The following is a 20,635-nucleotide window of genomic DNA, read 5'->3' on the forward strand; positions in this document are numbered from 1 at the left end:
GAGATATTGGCAAACAAAGAGTTTTGTAAAAGGTCAGTGTCCCCTGGATACTAACACACAATCCTGTGTGTGTGTGTGTGTGTGTGTGTGTGTGTGAGAGATTGAGAGTGACAAATATGTATGCCTGTCTGTTCCTGTATTTCTGTGCAATCATCTGTTTTCATGAGTAAACCGGGACACATAAAACTCTGAGCGCACGCATACGTGCGTGTGTATGTGATGATGATGTGAAGTGCAAACAAGTGTGCAGTAAGCTTGTGATGTTGTTGTGTGATGCCGGCCTAATATGCCCCGTCTCTGTGTGTGTGTGTGTGTGAGCGAGGGAGAGTGGAGCCAGTTGGCGTGGAAAGAGCCTGGGCTGAAGTGATGACTGGTGACACGACAGACAGGCCAGCCAGGCAAGAAATAGAAGCCAGCAGGGATACTGATCACACTCACCTCCACCGCTCTGTGTCTTTGTCTGACTGGCTGTAAGAGTCTCAAACTTCAAAGTGCATTTGTGACCCAGATAAACACCGAGAAATTTATGACAGAAATGAACCCGAAATGAAAGTGACTTTAATTTGGCTGCAAACACAGTAGCTATAGCCATTCAAGCGTGACTCTTATTAAAGACTATTACCTCTATGGGAAATGGAGACTGGAGTCAGCCTTTTTGAATTATTCCTCTAACTTACATTGGATAACCGTGCACTGAAATGACCCAGTATTTGTTTATTTTACCATTAGCACTGAAGCTAGATGATGAATTGCCATTGTTTATGTAAATTTAGGATCATTGGAGTTTGCTGTATAAGTCATTAGAAAGGAGGGAAAACAACATAAATGGTTCGTCACTCAGAATATTTAACCAGCATAATTCAGACTGCAGAGTATGGCTGCAACTAACGATTACTTTCATAATCATTCATCTGTGGATTATTTCTCGATTAATCGATCACTCGTTTGATCCATAAAATGTCATAAAAATGATGATCAGTGTTTCTGAAACCTGGAAATGATGATGTTCTCAAATGTCTTGTTTTGTCCACAAACAAAACAATATTCAGTTTTAATGATTTCTTTCTTATATGGAGCAAGAAAACCAAAACATACTCACGTTTAAGAAGTTGAAAAACACTCAACCAGATTAAGCGATTATAAAACTAGTTGACGGTTAATTTGGTTGCTGAGCATAGGCTTAATGTACATGTTCTTAAACGTGATGTATGAAGCAATTTTGGGGATGTTTTCATGGCCTCTGGTTCTGATGGGTCAGTGACTCCATCCAGTCACGTCATCTGAATCTATCGATAAACCTATCATTTCTTAAAGTTTATTTTCATGTGCAAAGCATTTGAACAAAGCCAAATGAAAATGTTAGGTCTGTTCAACCTGAATGATCCATTTGTCCACCTAATTCCCCAGTTATTTTCTCCCCCTCCTGGTGGTCTGTCACTTCTTATCCCTGCTGAAGTCATGTAGCCTAAAAGGTTGCGACGGGTCCAGAGGGATTGCTGGTTGATTGACAGGGGGCCTTAAAGAGGAGGGTGGTCATGTGGCATTCAGGCTGAAAAGTTCGTAGGTGACTGATGGGTGACAATCATGTCGTCTTGTCCAAAAGTAAAAGACCACAAGGCCACAACTGTTCTCGATGCCTCCATATTGTCATTTTTTCCCCTACTTTTAAAGTCACATGATTGCCATTAAATTTAAGGAAACAAAGATAAACCAAAAAGAAATGTCATAGCATGTTTTGGGAAATATGCACATTTATTGTCTTGCACAGATCAAGATGACAGGACTGACACACTGTATCCTGTTTTGATACAACAAGTGAGCATGAACAGTGTAGTTTGCAACTCGCACTTAATGAGCCTGCACCTAAAATTACCTCTGTGAACACAAGTGATGGGCAAAACATGTTAGATATAAATAAAGATATACTGGAAGATATAAAAATGGATAAATGTTCATGATTTTTGTTTCTATAATGTCGTCCAGTGATTCTCAAACCTTTTATACCAAGTCCCACCTGAGATTATTTTTAAAGTATACTTGAAGTAACACCATTATTACCAACATTAAAAGAACAATGGCGTAAATGGGTCGAGCAAAGTCAGGAGCAGATTTATTCCCAATAAGATAATTTGCTCTCATCATCCTCCTCTTCCTCACATATATTCACACACTAGAATAGAGAAATTAGATTAATACATTTTTATTTACTATTATTTCTTTGTCACTTGTTTAATTTTCTACTCACTCAATTTCTTCAGCTCCACTCTGATCACATACCCTGCTCTATACAGTAAAACAGCATTTTCCTCCAAGTACCACCAGAGGAAGCTCACGTACCACCGGTGGTACACATACCACAGTTTGAGAACCCTGGATGTAATCCATACCATATTTAGTGGATTTATTTTTTTAAGGATTTTTACCCTAAACACAAAATTTGTTTTTATTGTCATTAGTCTTTTCAGTGTGAGCTCTCCAAGTCTCATGAGGCCTTCAAATAAACAAACAGAGGAGTGAGTAAGTCTGCCAGCCGTTTAATAGGCCTAAGTGTGAGGAGCACATTAAGGAATTGCTGTTAGTGAACGTTGTGTGTGAGGTTGCATGTTGAGAGGAAAACAATGCTGAGGGTTTTGCAAGCCATGACTGGCATCACAGAGTGTGACGGGGGACGATGTGTCACCCTGCATCACAGTAATGGCCTGTGGCTCTTCAGAGAGCAGCGTCGAACTTAATGTGCTTTTGAGCCACGGATCCCTTTGTGTTAACACAACCCGACTGTGCTTGCAGGGTCTGTGTGTATGTGGGAGATGTTGTGTAGGAAGCAACCCTCATATTTGTTTTAACTTTAAGCTGTAAACGTGCCTCAGTAGAAGGGAATAAATAAAAAAAGACAGTCAGATTTGGTTTGCTCTACAGTCCAAATTGTCCTTCTATACGACTTATATTGGATGATTTTCGTTATAAAATCATAATAAAAGAGAAAAGTGTCATATTTGGTTCTGTATGTTATTCTTTTCAGAAGATTTTGACAATGATAATCAATATCCATCTATCTATTTACTACTGCTTTCTCCTCCACCTGAGGGTCGTGGTGGGTGCTGTGCCACATATAGATACATACAACTAATAATATCCCCCTGAAAAATGTATTAAAATGTTGAAAAAAATGCCCTTATTTGCAGTGTTTTGGAAATTTAAAGACTGATTCAGCTGTTTTTTATATATATACTGTATTTATGCTAACAAATATACAATAGGTGGCTAAAAACACAACCTCCTTGGTGCAGGTAAAGGTTTTCATGGTCACAGTTTTCACAAAATTGGAAGTTACAAAGCAGTCACATGTTTTTTGTTAACCTTTAAATTTGAAACTGTAGTTGAAACAAGTGTCGAGAAAAATGGTCCCACAATTTTTTTTCATTTGAAAGAAAGAACCAAGACAATGCATGAGAGACTCTCCAGACCCCACTGTCATATAACCGTGATGAATGACACAATAACAACTGAACTCCAGCTTCTCCCCGAACACCACAGGCTCTGATTACATTTTTGATCACCTTTGCTGCATTTGACTATATATTAATTAAGAAAAGAATTACCTTTTATAACTCCACATTGTTTCAGAGAATGACATTAATTAGAGTGATGAATGACCTCATTAGAATAGATGTTATTTTTATAATGTCATGCTGATAATTATGAGGTATTTGGCAGTCCACATACCTTCTGTATAATGATTTATGTCTATAATTATGTTCTACAAAGGACACATCACAGGCGTTGTTATTTCCAAAAGACAGAGGAGGAATGTTACTCTGAATAAATGGACTGAGGAGTGTCGCACATATCTTCATTTTTAACACCTCAGTTAAGACTTATAGCACAGAAAAAAATAGTTTTAGAAGTTTCATGGCGGTGTAAGTGGAAGCTCAGTGTGTATACTGTATATGAGGCTACTTTAGCTCCAGGTAAGGTCAAAGTCTCCATGTTAGTGGGTCATTACTATGCAGCATAACATCGTTAATTATTTAGCTCTTCTCCGTAGAAGTCTTTACATCCATAAGCCCGGAAACAGTTCTCACCCATTAAAGATTCATGGCGCATGGAAAGACACATTCTTAATCATCCCACTGTGTCATTGAGTCTACACTGTCCAAGAATGTCACTCTGAACCGTCATTGTAATTACTTTCCCATGTGGCGTCTTTAAACGAGTGTTTCATATCAATCTGCGTTAGTCGCTGACGTCACATCTTTGCGAGTCGAACTGTGGCAATATTATGATGTGCGTATTATACGGAGACACACAGTGCCTGTCGTCCATCTTCTTCTGTCTTCCCATGTTGCCTCAGAGTGCACAGCTGCTGCATGGACCTCATGTGGGCTCAAATAATTACACATGAGCACTCGCATGCACACCTACCGGTGCTCCATACAGTTAGAGAAATGTGCATTTGTTGTAGGCCACCATTAGATTTGTTGTTTTAGCCGTTTGTGACCTCCCCTTACACTTGAACAATGGCAGGACCCTGTCTTTCGCCAACTAAATGGAGTAGAACCCTAATTATTACCCTGTATTTGTCCTATTAGTTCATGTCAACGTGGTTGAGCATTACGTAGGAGTTTATCTCATTGAAGGCTACAGTAATACATAGGATAAACGTCCCAATCTCACATTATTCCTTTTCAAAAGGGCCAATGATCAACAGATTGAGCAGATAATGGAATCACAGTTTTGCATTAACAAGGCCACTCACTCAAACAAATGAAATGCACTTTTCTTTTCCCACCTATTTCTCTTTCATCAGGTGAATGTCCCTGTGTGTAATGGTCTGTGCATATATGTGTGTGTGTGTGTGCATGGACCATGCACTGCCGGGGGCTTCAGGATTTCCCTTCACAGACTGATGAATACCAACACATTTCTTTCTGTCCAAATGAATGTGTTTTCTCACCAGGGTTCTCAAAACACTACAGACACACACCACACACACACACATAGTTGTTTCTCATGTAAAGCACGATGAGTGGGCATAGAAATCAGTGCGAGTGCAGCCATTTCAGGAGCCTTTGTCGATGTTATGCCTCGGCCTGTGTGCCTCTCTGCACAGCGCTCAGCTACACCTACACACTCTCCAACAAGCTCCCTGCTCATTTGTCATTTTGTGTCGTCCACCTCCAGCATGATTATTGGTCTGACAGCAATCTCCCTCTGTTCTCCTGCAGCTGTGTGCCCTTCATGCTATACATAGCACATTTATAGATATACAGACTATAAGCTCTTCCTGTTGAATGCTTTTAGAGCTGCACAGCGATCGGTAATGTGCTGTACATCATATATGCAGCACACTATTGTGTGTCTCCTGTGGTTTTGTCCAAATGTACCAAATGCTGCTGGACGTGATGGAGAGAAGGGTCAGTATTTGTAGTTCTCTGTGGAGTTTATGGTGACTGAGCATGGACTGTGACTGAGTGATGTTTTATCCATAAATCCCTTCATGCCTTTCATTTTTTTTTTAGTATATTATTTGGGCTTTTGCCTTTAAAGGCGACATAGAATGCTTGTATCACACATATGTTAGTTATGGAGGTCTACTTACATATATTAACTTGTTTTCATGGTTAAAAACCTCCTAATCGCTGCAAACGAGGCGATCAAAATATCTCCTCACTGACGCTCTCGCCAGCCGCGCTGTTTCAGACCAAAACCACACCCCCAGAACGTGGACTGTGTTGTGATTGGCCAGTCAACGAGAGCTTTCCTACTGTCCTGTGATTGGCCAGGTACCTGGAAGTGACGTAATAGATAGGCCAGCTCTCAGATACACAGCTCCCCCTCTGGCACGGTGGATGCTCTGCATCTCAGCAGCTACAACGAGAGTAGTTCTTCTTCTTCTGCGGTTGAATGTACGCAACCGGATGTGCCCGGACTAGTGCCCGCACCAGGAGGCGCTACGGTGGTGAGAGGAATGGTGAGGATTTCTGATGACGACATCAAATTAAGGAAGTGCCGATCCGCTTCACAGAGCCCAGTCTTTAAAAAGACTTAGAAATCCCGAAAATGTGGGTTAATCCCCAACAATTAACAAGGACAATCTCATCATTTAACTGAGTTGTCAGTGTGTATTCAGTGTTTATAAACTACATACTAATGAGTATTCATGTGTTGTAATTGATGAATTCAATATTTATTAATGCTTAATAGTGTGCACTTATTATAAAGTGTTACTAAACTGGGTAAACACATCAAGTCTTTGAATATCTTTACAAATGTACTGAAGTGGTGATCATTTACAACCTTTTTTCATCTAAAGTACAAATTGCAACACCGACAAAGTGTGTATCTCCAGCTTATAAAAGTGTAGAGTCTCTCAAATGGTTTCTCACTTCGTTAGTCTCCCGTAGATTGGACTGCAACCCCATTTTTCATCATTCCTGGGAGAATTAGTTATCATCATGACCATAATATAGTGTAGTGTCTTCAGAATCACCCCCGACTTCACTGCTCTCCTGTAAATTCTACAAAACTACAACTCCTATTTGGAGAAAAACATTGTTTTTCATTAGTCCTGGACATTTTCTTTTGAGAATAATGGTGACTATCATCACCATAACACCATGCACTGACTATAAAATCAGACTTTGTTGGTGTCCTGTAGATTACACAGTAATGTACTCTGCAATTTTTACTTTGTTTTATTCATTTAGATGAGACTAGTGCAGTCTACATTGTATTATGGTGGTGATATTAATTAATATTCTGAATACATTGTTATTTTGCACTTATGGCCCTCCGTTAATTTATTCATATACCTTTTAGAGTTGTTTATCATGAAGGTTATGGTTAAAATATATGTAAAGCTATGTAAAATACAAAGCCACAATTACATTGACTCAATTCTTCTTTTTATAAAAGTATACAGATACTATATAGTTGCTGATATCCTCACTAGTCTGTTCTCTTCTAAAAAAATATATATATATTCTGGCAACCAATTTGATCATTAATCAAACTGGAGGTTAAAAAGAAAAGAAAAGAAAAAGCTGTAATATACACCAGTGTTTGTCAGTTCTAAAGTTAAGACAACATTCTGTATGAGCTGCTTATGAAAATAAAATCATAACTTAAGTTTAAAAGGTTATTTCCATGATTGATCTGATCCACGGCGCTGCTAAAGTTTACTTGAGGCTGTACGCTGCTCTTCTATTATTTAGAATTTTAATTTTAAATTTTAATAACCATGAATTGCTTGTTGTCTCTGCCAGCTCCTGACTTTATAGGCTGCTGCTTACAGCTGAAGCCGTAGCGATCGCTGCATGTAACTGCCATCAAAAAGACGTGCGCTGGATATTATTTCTTAAAGTGGTTTCTGAGAGAGAGAGAGAAAAAGACACTAAGGTGTAGTCAAATATTTATTACATTGCTTCAGTGCTTTAACTAACATCTAGTGTCCATATATTAAAAATGACATTAAAAAATATTTGTTTTTATTTTGTGGGGGGATGTTTTTATGTCAGAAACAAATCATTTGTTAGTGTGTAGGTTTTGTTTTACATCACTGTGTAAGTGTGAGCTGCAATTTGAAGTGTCACTGTGAAGGGCGGGACACGATGACTCCTATTTGTCTCTGATGTGACACAAATCATTGGCTGACTTTGTTTGAGATCAGTGCTGTTAATGCACAAATGGGCTGCTTTGATGTAATTTCAGTGTCTCACAACTAAGAGCTCATGCTTACACAAGAGCTCTGTGATCGTGTCCATGTAAAGAATGTCATTATTTGATTTGTTCATTGTCTGCCACTGTTATCCTCCAATCCCAATCGCCAGTCTAGCACAGGGCCAACACTTTAGGGGGAGATCAATTTGGTGATATATTGTCATCCTTCCTTGTGCAATACAATCATCGATAAACCAGGTGAAATATTGATCTTTTAATTAACTTTTTTTTCGATCTTTTTAATTAATTAAGTAATTTAATTAAGTAATTTGAAAGTAAACAGTCCCTGCCAATTTGACTCACTACATTGCTACTTCATGTCTCCTTACGGTGGTGCTGCTCAAATGAATGAGGGAATCTTGGAGCGGACGTTACCTGGCCTTAGAAGAGGGAGTTTGCAGCGGAATAATGGTGGAGAATACTACATTAAGGGATGCCTCATCCACGTTTAATGCATAGACTTTACGCACTTTGTTCTCTACTGTGAATAAATGGAGAAATCCAACTTTTCACAGACTTTTTGTTTCCTTTAGTTTGACCGATATCTGGATGTATCGCTATATAATTGTCTTGCAGTATAGTGGTTATCACAGAATTGTTGTATCGCGGTATTATTGGTATCATGGACCACGTATCGTGAGGTACCCTATGATTCTCACCCCTACACCAGTACAATAGAGATGTAATTGTTATATTTATGGACTAGCAATAATGGCAACATAGGAACACCACAGCATAATTCTATATTTAAAATATACACTACAATATTTTCCTCCTCAACTATTGAACCTCAACTGCGATACTGGTCAAATCATAGGATTATATCTCAGAAAAAGAAAAACATAAAATAACATATGATCCAAAATCCCTAAATGTCAAATAAATGCTTCACTAAACACAGACTGTGAAGGGGGGATGTGCAGCACAATATTTCTGGTGATGTAAGTGGGGCATGCACGTCCGTGATCATGTGAGCAGATACTGAGATAAAGGAAGTGGGGAAAAGCAAAACCGATGAGTATGATTTGGTACAAGGACTATATCTGACTGATATTGGTATCAATAGATGCTCAAGTCTGTCAGATATTGGTATTGAACATGAAAAACTGGTTTCATTCCTACTTTACTGATGCTCACAAAAAACACAGAAAATAGATGTTTTAAATGAGTACACCATGTATAAATATTGGGCCATTTCCAGAACAGAACATCACTTCAGGCAGTAAAGTTGTTTCTGGATTTGCAACAAAAATAGTAAAATAAAGAAACGCGGCTTTTTATGTGATGCATCTGTGATTTTTGTGATTTTTTTTTTTAAAACTGACTGGCATTTCATATATTATTTATCAATGTGACAGACAATGACCATCTGTCCCATATTAAAAAAAAGCAACTATGTGCAGACCGATATGCGTAGACGACACTGAGTGGACACAAGAGTTTCACTCTGGAACAAAACTAGCCCTAGGAAGAGAGTTTTGAAGCGGGAGGGTAAAGAGATGGTGCAGGTGTTACCATGACAACGTGAGACACCTACATTATTGTTCACTTGTAGCCGATTTGAGCACTGCGGTTTATATCAGTGCTGCATTTATTGAACTTGATGTGATTTGGTTTTGTAACTGTTCTGACCTTACAGACGCATTCAGCTACAACTCAAGAGCCATATTTCAGCCGAGTGGTGACTGAAAGTATTTTTCTTTACATTCTGTAACTTTTAGAGCAAATAGAAGAAAAGGTTGGCTGAAAGTGGGTGTCTGGAGAAACAGCTTCTTTGTCTCAGCAGTGCCTGTATCAGAAAAGGGTCTGCAGGAAAGAGTGTGATGTACCTCTGTTTTCACTCGGCTTTCTACCGGTAACTGTAGCTTTGTTGTGGAACTGCCTGGAGCCCATGGCAGAGTGGAAGGGGAGCAGCTGAGTGAGCACTGGTCTACAGTGTATCCACCTGCTGTTGACCTGTGGTGAGTTAACAGACCGGGGGCCTCTGGGCTTATTAGTAAGTGGCTGCTACCAGATATGGGTTTTGAAAACTGACTATGTCAGTGACATGTGAGACCTTGTGTAGTAAGGAGTCAGTGTTTGGGGTTCAAACAAAGACGTCTGTAGTTACCATTTCTACAAAAGCCCATTTGCTAATTCACAGTTTCACCTGCCATAAAATACCACAACGATATTTTCTTTATGAGCAGCCATTCCGTTTAGATAAGCTTGGTTTCTGTCGCATATGAGCATCCGGGCAAATGATTAAAGTTAAATCAGATTATTGTAATGTAACTAATTACTATGAAAGAATGATTTATGAAGTACGCAGCAAAACACTCATAAGTGTCCATGAATCAGAAACGTAGAAATTAATTATCTGCTACGAAGCACATGCACTGGGCAGAAAAACGAGCTCAATACACCACCACTTATAAATAGTGCAGTGTGTTTGCAGCATCAGCTAATTTTATACAAATGACTTTCTTTTGATGAACATGAGCAGAAGTAAAAGTAAACATGCTGCTGGCATGTGCCATAAACTGAAGATAATGTTGATGAATCTGCAGCATCGACTCAAACTTTGTGAATAAACCTTAAATGGTTTTTGCCAAGATAGTTATTGTGTAACATTTAGGAGTGTATTCATAGTAATTGAGTGTACTTGAGCTGAGGGCCTTGGTCTTTGGAGGCTGCCTTCTTCTGCCAACATGTTTCTACAGCAGCTGAAATGGACAAACCAGCCACAGGGTTTGTTTTGAAGTGACAGCTAACTATGCATACAAAGAAAATCTCAATCTTACACACCACTGCCTCTTTAAAGTGAAATGGCTCCAGCTCAGCGGCCAAGTGCAGCTCCATCCTCCTGTGCCAACTTTTGCTTCAGTGTTTATTGTCTTTTATCAGCTGTGGACGGTGAAAGGTTATGTTTGAGGCCACTGTGTCTAACGCGTGCATATGTGGGTTCGTTGGCAGCATCCGTTGCTGTAGGGCTGCGCAATTAATTGGGATTTGATCAAAATCGCAATAAGGTCTACTGCAAAAGGAGGCAACATGAGCTCCCCATCGACATCGGGACAGCAAAAATCTTCCGCTGCTGACTAAAAACAAAGTCTTTCAACTCTACCTCGACTAAGACAACAACAAAAATAAAAAAACACTACTCGCACTTATGACTAGCACTTTATTGTCTGGCTTACTTAATTCTAGCTCTTGTTTGTACCCAAATGTTGGAATGCACTCATTGTAAGTCGCTTTAGATAAACGCGTCAGCTAAATGACATTAATTACCATGGAGATGTAAAATATTGTCCTCACCTATACACATCATATTCTACAGACTGAAGAAAACATATTTGTTTCTCACACATCTGCACAAATATCACACAGTAATCATTCTAAATGTTATTCAAATGAGAATGTGAGAATACATGTGTAAAAATGACCATTCCCTCTGATGTCGCAAATCATATCGCCATCGCAATTTCAGTCAAAACAACCACAATTGGATACGGCCCTACATTGCTGTCTGTTACTGTCTTTTCTGATACTGCTGGAAGCTGCACAGAGGCCTGGATATTCTGCAGGTCCAAGGGAATAACGGATAGCTGTTCCGCCAGCTCGGCTGGCATTGTCACACAGTTCAAATTATTCTATGGCAGGTTGTCTCCTATTCAATATTCATGAAAGAGCCAGGCTGAATCGTAAATTAGAACATGTGTAGAGGTGAGCGGCATCAGAGGAGTTATTAAGTCATCTGGAACAGCAGAATGGAGTCATGTCAACCCTTGAACACTGTAAATTGTCCTCCATATGCCAAATGTTATGATAGGCTGACGTCCGTCCATCCATTAATTATCTATACCACTCATTCTTAAAGGGTTGCTCGGGGGATAGAGGCAGTGGTCTTGCTGAACAAGTAACCAGCTTATCACAGGTCCAACACACTGTGACAACACTACACAATCACACCCAGGGGCAATTTAGAGTGTCCAATCAATCCCCAATCCGGGAAGCTGGAAAGAACTGCCCTCCTGCACCACCGTCACTTCTGAAGTCCCTTCATTTATTTCCATTTATTTATGGATGTGTAGCCTATATCGTTCCTTATAATATATGTTTTTATGAGATCTTCGCAGCTCATAATACAGCGTGCACTGTGTAAACCTGCCCCAGCATTATATTATCATGATGTAGTGGAATATGTTTTTCTGGAGCTATTTTCCATTCCACATGGTATTTTTCAATGGGTTTATAAAGGGATTATCACTCTGCTGCAAACACGTGTGTGGGGTAGGGAGAGGGGGGAATTGTTTACGTGTGTGTGTGTGTGTGTGTATTTGTTACCTCTGAAGAACCTCTTCTTGTATAAATCCTAACCTTGTCAGGGCAAAGTTGTCCTCATGGAGACCAAATCCTGGTGCTCGTGAGGCAGAATCTGTCTTTCCCTTTGGTTGTCTGCTCCACCCTACTGTGCTTCACCTGTGTCTTTAGTCTCACCTGATTATCCCTGCCTCCCTTTAGTCTCTGTGATCCCCAGTGCCCATGTCAATTCATTTAGTTTCACTTTACTTTGTTCTTTCTCTCTTTTCACATTTTTGTTTTATTAAAGACTTTGCATTTTGGTCGACAGAACCTAATTTCTGGGGAACTGGTTCATTTTAGTGCTAAGATTTGAATTATGGTTAGATGAAGCGTCACCTATGTACGGCTTTTTTATGACACACACGCGCACACACACACAGACTCTGAAAACCAAACTGTTTCAGTTGAATAGAGACATAGTTAGAGAACAGTCCTTTGAGGATTACCTTGGTCTCACTTTAATTTCACTGCTGTGACAGGTCACTTAGAGTTTGTAATTGTAATTCCACTCATTAAGAGGATTTGATGGCTGCTGTTGAAGGGGAATTGAGTATTAATTATGTCTTCTCACTTTCTGTCCCTTCCTCTCTCCCTCTCATTCACACCCCACCTCCCCTCTTTCACTCACCTTTCTTCCTTTTCTTTCTCCCATTTTGTGTCCATTCCTCAGGTGTCTGGCCCAGTGATTGAACCTCAGACAGGAGCAGGAGGAAGCAGAGAGAAGGATGGCCATGGGGTCGAGCCTGAGCCAGGATGTAGGCTGGTGCCTGCCTTTCCTGTTCTTGCTACTGATGATCTCAGTGTCTCCTGCCCACAGCCAAGGATGTCCCCAGCGCTGTGATTGCATTGCGAAGCTCAAGACCGTGTCCTGTTACGGTAAGCGTCTGTCTGCATTGCCAGATGGCATCCCTCTGGACACCAAGATCCTGGACCTTAGTGGGAACAAACTCCGCTGGGTAGAACATGGTGACTTGCTCCCGTATACCCGTCTTGAAAAGCTGGACTTGAGCGACAACATGATTAATGTCCTGGAACCAAATGCTTTTTCTAATCTCCAGAACCTGCTGTCACTTTCTCTGAGGGGGAACCAGTTGAAACTGATTCCAATGGGGGCTTTCTCACATCTCTCCAACCTCACTTCATTGGACCTCAGCGGCAATAAAATTGTGATTCTTTTGGACTTTACGTTCCAGGACCTGAAAAATCTCAAAAACCTGCAAGTTGGAGACAATGATCTAGTTTATATCTCCAATAAGGCCTTTCTTGGTCTCGTGGGGCTGAAGGAGCTGACCATTGAGAAGTGCAACTTGACGTCTGTGTCCAGCCAGTCGTTATCATACCTGCATAACCTGGTGACTCTGCGGCTCCGCTACCTCAGCATCTCTGCATTAGAAGACCAGAATTTCCGGAAGCTGGGAAACCTAAGGGGTCTTGAGATCAATCACTGGCCCTTTTTGGAGTACATATCCCCTCACAGCCTGCAGGGCCTTAACTTGTCCTGGCTGTCTATCACGCACACCAACATCACCTCAGTTCCGACATCTGCCCTACGCAGCCTGGCCCACCTCACCAGTCTTAACCTCTCCTACAATCCTATCTCAGTGTTGGAGTCCTGGGCGCTGCGGGACCTTGTTAGACTGAAGGAGCTGCACATGGTTAACACTAACCTGGCAGTTGTGCAGCCTTATGCGCTGGGGGGTCTAAGGCAAATCCGGGTTCTTAACCTGTCCTCTAACAGCCTGGTGACTCTAGAAGAAGGAGCTTTTCAGTCCGTCAACACTCTGGAGACGCTGCGTTTGGATGGAAACCCTCTGGCGTGCGACTGCCGCTTGCTCTGGATACTTCAGCGCAGAAAGACTCTTAATTTTGACGGCGCCTCCCCAATGTGTATGATGCCCGTTGAGGTGCAGGGGCGGGCTCTTAATGCTTTCACTGACTCAGCTCTCTTTGATCACTTCACTTGCCAGAAGCCCAAAATCCGCAACAGGAAACTGCAACAGGTATCTGCCCGTGAAGGACAGGTTGTGTCGTTCATTTGCAGAGCGGAAGGTGAGCCAACACCTGTGGTATTCTGGATCTCTCCTCAACGCCGCCGCATCACTACAAAGAGCAGTGGCCGCTTAACTGTACTACCAGAAGGCACATTAGAAATAAGATATGCGCAGGTAATAGATAGTGGGACTTACATCTGCATTGCCAGCAATGCTGGTGGGAATGACACCTACTTTGCCACACTTACAGTGAGTGGGCTGCCACTAGATGCGGCCCTCATGGCCAACCGCACTTACTATGCTGGGGATCTTAATGACACAAATCTAAATGATACCAGGGTCTTATTGAAGTTTACTCTGGACCTTAAGACCATCCTCATATCCACAGCCATGGGCTGCATCATGTTCCTGGGTGTGGTCCTGTTCTGTTTCATCTTGCTGTTTGTGTGGAGTCGAGGGAAAGGGCAGCACAAGAACAATTTCTCAGTGGAATATTCCTTCAGAAAGGTGGATGGGCCTGCAGCCAGCGGAGGACAGGGTGGAGCACGCAAATTCAACATGAAAATGATTTGATCATTCGAGTGGGATTTTCTTATTGGCACTTCTTCTCCGATACCATTCATGAGCAGTGTCGAGCTAAGACGTGTGTAATGGGATGCCGGAGTGGGCGACTATGCTTCCAAAACAGGAGAACTGACAAGATGCTGTTATTGGAAAAACAACTATGTTGGGGGCGAAAAAGGCAATTTCTGTAGATTTAATAAATATAATATTTCTACTACGTGGTCATGCTATTGTGAAGGGGAAAATGTGTGTTATATTTAAAGATGTCTCAAAATCTTGAATAGACTGTTAAAATGACCAAGCAACAATAGCTTTCAGAGTCCCACCAGTCTTTAACCTCTACAATGCTCATGCCAACTCTGTCTTTCTTTCCTGAAAGGATTCCAGTGTTTTTCATCTTTAGAGGACTTCACCTCTCTGCTCCATCCCGCTCTCGATCTCCAAACTCATGAATACATAATACCGGGGTGGTGCTCGGTGATTGCCAAGGACTTGCCAATATTTATTTGAGTAATTCTAGCTATATACTGCATATGTAGAGTCATACAATCAGAATTTCCGAGCACTACTATGATGTAAATATAGAGGCTCTGTTCTATTTATTTATTTATTTATTTTTACTGATAGTGGGTTTGTGCAAAATGCATCAGATACCAAGAGTCTACTCTTTGCAACACTGCCAATTTGACTGCAAAGCACCATATGAAATATCAGTATCTGTCAGTGCAAAGCCCGGGTAGAGCGACGTCGCTCGTCACAGGTCCAAATGTTTTAAAACAACAACAAAAAAATTGACTCTACAGGTTAAGTGACAATTAAAGGACCATGTGCAGTTATACATTAGTACACACTAGATACCTTTTCCACTTTTTTCTATTTATTATACACACTAGACTCTTGCCCTCTTAATTCCCCGTGTAAAGATGATGTGCATGCGCACAAACTTGGCTTCTTACTTTGAATAATGTGTAATATTTGTACATTGAACATTTGTTGGGGTGCATTCATCCCAGAATCCAATTGAACGCACTGTATAAGATGTAATATTTATATTTTGTAATCACTGACGTCCTTGTGGTTATTTATATTGATGTTGACTGCTGAGATTTTTACTGTGATTGTACTGTTTAAGTCTCCTTTTCTGATCACATGGGCAGACCTTTTACAGTCGTTACCACATCATCTCGTCACTCTCTGAGCTCGCACAATGAATCCTGAAGAGCGTTCATGTTAGGTTTCACTCTGTCTGCCTATTTCTGGCTTTACAAGCGAGCGTGGGGAGGCTTGGCTGATCGGCAGAGGAAAGAGTTCCGTGGCTTCTCGTTGGGACCCTGATCTGTTTTTAGACACGTAGAGAAAAATGCTAATGCGATATGGACCTTGCAGAGTGGAACAAAGGTCACAATGAAACTGAGCCAGAGAGGAGAGGGAGTTGAGGTATTTTTGGACGACACTAAGACTACAACAACAAAGGGCTGGATGCAAGCTTCTAACAATATAAATATCAATCACGAATAAGACAGGTGTGCATTATTTTGTAAAAGTTAAAAAAGAAGTGGTTTGAATGGAACTGGCTAACATTGACATGTAATCATTTTACAGACCGTGTTTCTATATTCATTCACATACAGAGCAAAGCTGTTTATTCTTATACTGTTCATACAATTTGTAATTAGAAAAGCAATGCATATGTATGTACAACACATGTAATTCAATATGTGTGTGTTGTTGTTTTTGAATTGGAAGTCTGAAAACTGAAAAATGTTTGTTAGTTTCTACACATAACTACAGTGCACACTTTATAAAAGCCAGACTCTGAATGCATTAAATCCACTTTCCCTCATAACCTCACACATTACCTTTTTTTTAAAAAATATTATTGTTATTATTATTATTATTCTTATTGCTGTTGTTATCGAGAGAGAACACAAGTGAAATGCATGGCACATTCAAACCATGATGAAGTTTCTCAAGATAATGTGAGTAAAGCCCCAAGAACCAGCACCAGCATGTTTATGTTCCACTTTTGATTGTGTTACTCTGCTGCCCTCTGTTGGCTATACATGGCATTGACGTCTGAGACATACAGTAACAGTAAGATGTTAATTCCGTTATGATATCGATGGACAGCTGATCCAGTCGTACTGAGAAAGAGAAAAAAACATTTTGCGTTAAAGCGAATAAAACATTCCTCACGCAGCAAACGCTCACTTGCTCTGGAGCTTGTTATATATAATCTATAAGTTGGTGTGCGTCCACGTACAAAAGTATGAATGAGCTGTGAATTTGTCCATCTGTCCTCGGTTAATCTTAAATCGGTCAATCTGTAAATACTGAAGCCATTACGTCTGGGAATTGTGCTAGACTGTTTTGTATTGTATGGTTTTATGGAAAACGGAGCACACTGTTTGTAAAGCATGCTGTATTATCTGCTATGATAATGTCCTGTCCCATTTTTATAGCTGTCGTCCGGTCTTTGGACCCCCCCATGGTGAGAGTCGGAGGCACTGACTGAGGGTCTGAAAAACACCCGTGACCCTGTCACTGTGAGATTTTGCGTTGCTTTGATTTTTCCAGATCTTTGTCATATCTTTGTCTTTATCAGACGGATGGGTATGTGAATTACACCACACAGAAATGCCCTTAATCTGATAAACCTTATTAATATCACTTCTGCCCACAGTGTACGAGTAGGGGTCATTTTTCATTTTTGATGCATTCATCAAACCAAAAACAAGTTAACAAATAAAATTGTGAACAAAGACTAATATTCACACTGTTCATTTGTGTTGTTTGTATTCTGTGAACTCTCTACATCAAAAGTGATTTATGTTATCTATCATTTAGTATCGTCATTGAAATCTGTAGTATTTATTTGCACAGTATGTAATTGCTTGATGTGGAAATAGAGAGTGCACATGTACACTGAGAGGGAAGATTCACATATTTATTTATTATTTTAGAGTGTAGAAAAACCTGTTTAATTTGTTCTTTGCTGTAAATTTTACACATTACACAAACAAACTTATGCTGGTCGAGAGCTGGGGCTACTGTGAGGGCTCAGTGCACCTTGACACAAATCAGGAAAGCATTTAGGTTTGGCTACACTCCAACACTTGCTCAACATATGGTAAAGAGTGACTCATGTGACCACATCAGGGGTGGGGGACTTTGCAGGGCCTGAACACGACGCATTTTAGAAATACAAAATAAGGAACTCGTAAACGCACACACAAAAAAAAAAAGACGTCTTTCAAGGTGTTGTTTTGCCTGGTCTGGTCACTCTATTATATCACATTAGTATTAGTGGCTGATGAGAAAAGTAAAGGTATAGAATGCAGTGACCGGCAGGACAAATAAAGCAAAGGAGACACAACTCCTCAGGCCTCAACTCGGCCTTGTCTCAACCTTGAAGCAAATGTTTTCGAGAGGGAGGACAGATCGTTTGAAAGAGGAAGTAAATGGAAATGTTAAGAAACCATCCCTCAACAGAGGAGGTCTGTCTCCTCCACTTACAGTGCTCGTCTTTCATTCTTCTTTCCAAGAAACTTTGTGCATTGTTAGACGGAGCCTTTATTCCACGTCTATAGAAAGCTTCTGTATATAAACTAAACGAGCAAAATGGAGCATTGGCTTACCAGTGGAAATCGTGTTGGTTGATGGGAAATGACCGCAGGGGGTTAAACATCTTCAAGTTTAAGGAACTCTATTAGATGGAAGATGAAAAATCAGGATTAAAGATGAATGATTAATGATATGTAACAAGATCAGTTATTTAATTTTACTGCAAACATGACGCATTTTTCCTCTGGATAGTGATAAAAGTACAAGCAGCGCCCAGTTGTTGATGAGAGGGATTCATTCATATCTGGACAACCAGCTGCAAATGGCACCATCAACATCATCATCCTCATCGCTGCATGTGGAATTAGAGGCATCACCATGAGAAAGCCTGCTCTATTCATAATATCAAAGAGTTTAGTATGAGTTATATAACATTTAAGACCACAATTATGAAACAAAGTTGTGTTTGACTTTTGCACGTGTGATCAGCCTGACATGCATTTGGTTTTGTGATGAGTCATTTAACTCTTTCCCTTCTCATTCTCATGATGCTGTAAAAGGCTTCGTTGTATCACCACTGCACGTTCACATTTACAGGACGTTTTTTTGTAGTTAATACACATATTCAAAGTAAATACACATACACCCTTGACAAGAGAAGACTGTTTGCGCCACCAATGTCCTCCTGATGAGACACTCTAAGGTATGTCATCAACCAAGCATCCAACACCAACATCAGACTGAAATAATGATGTTAACCATTCGGATGGGTCTTATTCCTTTTTATATATGAAATTCAACAAACTGCTTGAAGCTATTTCTAGATTTGTTTGACAGTTACACTGATAGGTAATTGAAATGATGTAACTGTGTGCATGTCTTAAATAAGCTATGTGGACCAAGTGTCAAATCTTTGTCACAATCGTTGTGAGGACATTTTGGCTGGTCCACATAACTTGAACTGGCTTTTTGAGGATTAAGTCCTGGTTTAAAGTTAGGGTTAGAATTTGGTTTAGCTTGGAGATCGGGTTAGGTATCTAGTTGTGATGGTTAAAGTTAGGATATGTGATTAGGGAATGCATTATGTCTGTGAGTGTCCACACAAAGAATGCAAAACCAGCATGTGTGTGTGTGCGGTTAGCGGGTGTTGAATAAACATTGCACCTATTTTCATCAGGACACAGTCAGCCTGCAGATCAGATGATAAGCTGCAAAACAGCTACTGAGAATTTTATTTTTTCAGAAAACCAACCTGTAAAAAAAAAAAAAATCACTTTGTTTAAACTCTTTCCTTTTGATTGCATTGGTTGATAATCGTATCCAACCCAACACCTCTGAAGAGACATTCTCATTTTTTAATATGTGGCTGAAACTTGACTTCATTATGTCATTCACTGCTTAAACTTTAAAACACTTGGGTAATCCCTATTACAGGAAGTAAATGTCGGTGTCCCTGTTTGGGCATCATAGACTGTATATAAAAATGGAAGTTGTCTTGTGCTTACGAAAAACCTCCCGCCTCCAGATCTGTGATTTGACTGTTCTCCATGTCAGTTTTTGCAACCTGAATTTCACAGCTGTCACCTGCAAACTGACACGTTGTACTGGACGATACTAGCTGTCAGTCACACTGGTGTCTACTCAGATATGCCATGCTTTATCCTCTGTTGTGCTCTAATTGGGAGCATTATTTACAAAGTTGACATCATGTGCTTTTGAAAAAAGACCAGGAACTAGTGATTTAGACCATTAACTCATGGGGAGAATGTTTAAATATTTTCTTATAGAATTCCATTCAGATTGACCTTTTTTCACCCCCCTGGTGGCTAACTTACTTCCTTAGCTTCACATTTTATATAAAGTCAGTGGTTTTGAGAGACTATAGATTACAATGTACGAGTATCCTGCAATGTAATCACAAAGAGACGGGTGTGCCTGGAGCTTGGTACAAGTGCACGTTTATCTCAGTCTGGTACAAATCTGTTGCAACAACACAATGTTCCTTCCTCAATAGATGAGGTAGTTAGTTAACCTGCTCCAGTCTTAGCACCCTGACACAAGTGTGAAGCACAGATATGTTCCCTTTTTTCTGCCGCACTTTTTATTTAGCACCAAAACACAGCGTGCATTATCTCAAGGCCCTTAACCGCTGCTAACCATTAGTCAATGCCTTGGTGGCCATGTGTAATAGGACTTTTCATTTCTGTCCATGACAAAGTACAAACAAAAAAGCTGCCATCATAGTGATTTATTAAGCACTATTTTCTCACCTTTGCTGGTTGTCACTAAAGTCTGCAAAAATTGCCTGCCCTTGTTGACAATGTATACTTGTAATTATGTTTAATCCTTATATAGAATATGTAAAGCTGACTAGAAAGATTCAAAGATACTCTACCCACATTATGATGGGAGACAAAACTAAATCTGCCCACAGGGGAAAACCATCAACTTCA

General features: G+C 40.2%; 1 protein-coding gene across 1 annotated transcript in view; it reads left to right on the forward strand.

Annotated features, from left to right (window-relative positions):
• Positions 1-17,399, forward strand: part of lingo3a (leucine rich repeat and Ig domain containing 3a) — a 34,153-nt gene extending 16,754 nt beyond the window's left edge. The window contains exon 2 of the mRNA XM_044043292.1: positions 12,734-17,399. Within this exon, the coding sequence (XP_043899227.1) occupies positions 12,789-14,627 (1,839 nt within the window). The 5' untranslated portion in view covers positions 12,734-12,788 and the 3' untranslated portion in view covers positions 14,628-17,399. The remainder of the gene's footprint in view (positions 1-12,733) is intronic.
• Positions 17,400-20,635: the final 3,236 nt, after the last annotated feature.

Source organism: Solea senegalensis, linkage group LG14 (genome assembly GCF_019176455.1).
Source record: "Solea senegalensis isolate Sse05_10M linkage group LG14, IFAPA_SoseM_1, whole genome shotgun sequence".
Lineage (NCBI taxonomy): Eukaryota > Metazoa > Chordata > Actinopteri > Pleuronectiformes > Soleidae > Solea > Solea senegalensis.